Source organism: Limulus polyphemus, unplaced genomic scaffold (genome assembly GCF_000517525.1).
Source record: "Limulus polyphemus unplaced genomic scaffold, Limulus_polyphemus-2.1.2 Scaffold1352, whole genome shotgun sequence".
In the NCBI taxonomy this organism is placed as follows: Eukaryota; Metazoa; Arthropoda; class Merostomata; order Xiphosura; family Limulidae; genus Limulus; species Limulus polyphemus.
In genome coordinates, this window is record NW_013666962.1 from 253,385 (window position 1) to 257,685 (window position 4,301).

The 4,301-nt window shown below is 32.4% G+C and overlaps 1 protein-coding gene across 3 annotated transcripts in view; it reads left to right on the forward strand.

Annotated features, from left to right (window-relative positions):
• LOC106463225 (sn1-specific diacylglycerol lipase alpha-like) overlaps positions 1-4,301 on the forward strand; it is a 131,116-nt gene that overhangs the window by 85,546 nt on the left and 41,269 nt on the right. For all 3 annotated transcript variants that reach the window (XR_002611443.1, XM_022390669.1, XM_022390670.1), the window contains 2 exons: positions 1,286-1,370; positions 3,767-3,901. Coding sequence is in view for 2 of the 3 variants with exons in the window: in XM_022390669.1 (XP_022246377.1) it covers positions 1,286-1,370; positions 3,767-3,901 (220 nt within the window). In the remaining variant the exon portion in view is untranslated. The remainder of the gene's footprint in view (positions 1-1,285; positions 1,371-3,766; positions 3,902-4,301) is intronic.

The following is a 4,301-nucleotide window of genomic DNA, read 5'->3' on the forward strand; positions in this document are numbered from 1 at the left end:
CTTAACTTGTTTTTAAATTGCATGATAATACGATTAAGTTAAAACCACTACCAATATGCACGACGGTTCAGTTAAATATCCCTGGTGGACCAGCGGTACGTTTTCGGCCTTAATCGCAATGCTAGAATCCATGGTTTGATTCCCCGCTGTGGACAAAACCCAGGTAGATGTTGCTGTAGTATTCGAATTCTCTTTAGACGAAATGGTGAGCTTCTTATCAGCGAGTATAGTTCTAGATATTTCTGTGTACATTTTAATTATTATGGTATCCTCTCTAAAACGTTTAGTCTTATCTTAGCTGAGAGACAGCCAAATTGTGATTTGACGAAGATGTTTCGTCTCTTAATTCACAAACGCAAAGGATCCACAAAACATAATAGATGTCTAACTTTGTGCTAGTGTTGAGTCATTTAGTGTAAGGAGAGCAGTCTTAGGAACTGTACATTAGATATCGTTGAAAAAATAATATACGTGGCTATATTGGTAATAAATTAATAAGCCAGAATAAAACAGTAACAGGTAACACACATTTGGCAACAAAGCCTCGATGTTAAAGTCACTAAAAATAAATTTTATCTAATTTTTGCTTGATAATTGACGGATTCATCGGAACTGCCTCGCTGAATGTCACTTATACAACCCAGATCTTTGTTTTTGTTTGTTTGTTGAATTTCGCGCAAATATCTCCGATAGCTATCTGCGCTAGCCATCCCTACTTTGGAAGTGATCGACTAGAGTCAACACCACCCACCGCCAACTTTTGGTCTACTCTTAACCACCAGATCATGTCAGGCCTCAACCCGCATTCTAAACCAAAACTAAGAAATTTACTCTCAAAGCCAGGTGTTTGTATTGATAAATATAAAAAACCTCATAAGCCATGCTTAATAAAGTTTCTCATTACATTATAATACGTACAGAATATAAAGAAACATAACAATTTCTATATTTGAAACCATCCTGATTTTAGCCATATTATTTCAATTAAGTTATATTATATTAATCTTTAAAATATTTTCCATCATTCATACATGTGACATCCAGAAGAGATATGAAAAGAATCAGTTTTACTTCAAATAAAAAAGTGGGCATCACTCTCTGTTTTGAAATATATGTTTTAGATTCGGGAACTTTCGACAGGTAAAGTTATGTACTTGAATCTTTTCCTTCAAGAAATCTCAACGTTTTTATATCTCAATAAGTTTGTCCATCGCGTGAATCCTATTGAAATCTCAGTAAATAACAACTTAATTTTAGAGACTAATGAATATGATTTTCTTTCCAGGAAGGCAACGAGAGAGTATCAGGACAGTTGGAACAGGAGGTGTAGGTTATTGTTCTGCTGCATGGGACGGACAGACAGACATCAGGTGAGACAGAACTTTGTTTACTATTTCTTTTCTCTATACACAAGTTATATGCTAACGTTTTTGTATTTTAGGAATGTTGAGATTAAGAGATAGGTAAAATCCCACAACATACAATTAACATGTGTATATTTCCACATGAAATGTACCAAGTTTGAGACTACTCCCCTACCACAAAACTTAAAACTTAATGAAAAGAAGACTAATATGAAAAAATGTGAAAAACACTTTAGAAAAAAGTTTATGTATTTAACATGGTACTGGTAAGAATGCTACTGTTTATGTTTCTATCGTAGATTATATAAAAACAGTTTCTTTAACAATTTTATGTATTTAACATGGTACTGTAAAGAATGCTACTGTTTATGTTTCTATCACAGATTACGTAAAACACTTTGTTTAAAGTGTGTATATTTCACAATAAACATGTTGGGTACAGTGCACAGGTTCTATTTATATACTAACATTTTCTTTATCCTGTGCTTGTGTCGAAATAAACACTGGTTATATACATATATAATAAACACTTTTAACATGTGCATGTTTCACAATAAACATTTTGTATATAGTGCACAGGTTATATATATATATATAACAAACACTTTTTAACGTGTGCATGTTTCACAATAAACATGTTGTATATAGTGCACAGGTTATATACATATATAACAAACACTTTTTAATGTGTAGATGATTGTGAAACATCTACACATTAAAAAGTGTTTGTTATATATGTATATAACCTGTGCACTATATACAACATGTTTATTGTGAAACATGCACACGTTAAAAAGTGTTTATTATATATGTATATAACCTGGGCACTATATACAACATGTTTATTGTGAAATCGAAGACTGGTTCAAATTTTGTGTAATGATAACTAATTCTCTCCCTTTCACAAAACAAATTCTTATTTACTCGCTTTTATAGATAATTGCGGTTGAATCTACTTTGATAATCTTACTCAGTCTCAGTACATTGACAGATGAAGTACAAGAATGGAGTTATAAATAGACTTTCTTTCTTTCTTCCATTACTAGAAGAAGTATATTTTGGAAACAAAGTTTATCCCTGACTTTTTAAACCGAATACAGAGGAATTTATAAAACATCTCAATAAACACTTAATGTTACACAGAGTGCTTTCTAAGTCATTTATTCTTTATTTATTTGTGTTATGTGTTGTATTTATATAGTATTTATGGGTTGCTTAATGTAGGCTTCACATGTTTGGTATTAGAAGAGCTGTACTGTCTATAGGTACAGGAAATGTGAAGCCATGTTAAAGCAGTAACTGTTTTCAAGATTTGAAACAAGAACGTTAATTTATAATTTCATTGTAAAATGATTTATTACCAAGACGCCATGTTTTTTTAGCGTAAAGCGATGTTCGATGGAAACCACATTACGTTTATTGTGAAACATGCACATGTTAAAAAGTGTTTATTATATACGTATACAACCTCTGCACTATACCCAAAATGTTTATTGTGAAATATGCACACGTTAAAAAGTGTTTATTATATATGTATATAACCTGGGCACTATACACCAAATGTTTGTGATATTGTTTATAGTTCCCAGGTTACAAAACTTATATTAACACAAACAAGTATTTGCAGCTGTTTGTAATTTGTTCTAAAAAATCCAGCTTCGTGAAATGGTGAGCCTTCAAAAGGTTTATGATCCCATCAAATATAGAACTGAATGCAGTATTGATTGAAAAACATGCTCCTCAATTCAATATTTCCTTCACCAGGAACAAAAACAACAAATAGCTTGGATTTTACTTCCTACCACAACGTGATTATACACTGTGTTCTTTTCATTTGTTTTCAATTTATCTCTGCGGACTTACAACGCTAGAAACCTGGTTTCGATACCCGTGGTAGCCCATTCTGTAGCTTTGTGCTTAACTTCAAACAAACAATCAAATATTGTGTTAATTTATTTAAAATCTCGTTATTATCATCTATTGCAATTTTGATTAACTCTTAACATTGACACTAAAATGCGCTTGGTATTTTGACGCCTTGGGGACGTGCGTAATGAGAGTGACACTGAAATCCTACTATTTGTTGAAACAAGAGTGCCCAAGAGTTGGCGGTGGGCATACGCGCAAGAAGCAATATGATATTAGTAGTACTATAATCGCATTTGTGTTTCGTGTATGCGTGGTGGGGTGGAAGCTTATTTAATAATTGTATTTTTTTTCGAAAGTGTACTTTATATATTAAGTAACCTTGCGCATTCAGTCACGTTGTTTTTTTACTATAATATAAATTTACAATGTTCTTCAAAGTACTGGAAACAAATTATATGTAAAAGTTCCAACTTTTTGTCGTGCTACATATATATATATATGCAATTAATTATTTGTTGTTGTTTTTCTTTTAGAATTCTTTTGCAGAAATAGCCAAACTTCTGTCTGAGTTTTTCCGGGATCTGGATGTTGTTCCTTCTGACGTTGTGGCAGGACTAGTCCTCTTACGGAAGTACCAGAGGATGGAGAGGCAAGCAATTGTTAAAGAGGCAGGTTTTTTTTTCTCTATCTATGTATTTTATGTGTATATATTTCTATTATAGAACATAAGCCATTATACATTACACATAAGATGTCATCAGAGCAGTATATTATTGAGGGCTTTTTGTTGAAGTACTTTGACTTTACGTACTGTTTCGACTACTCACTTTACATTATACGACATGGTTTCGTTTAACTATTAACTTTATATTATACAGTACAGCTTTGTTAACTGCTTACCTCACATTAAACAGTACAGCTTTGTTAACTGCTTACCTTACATTAGACAGTACAGGTTTGTTAACTGCTTACCTTACATTAAACAGTACAGCTTTGTTAACTGCTTACCTTACATTAAACAGTACAGCTTTGTTAACTGCTCACCTTACATTAGACAGTACAGGTTTG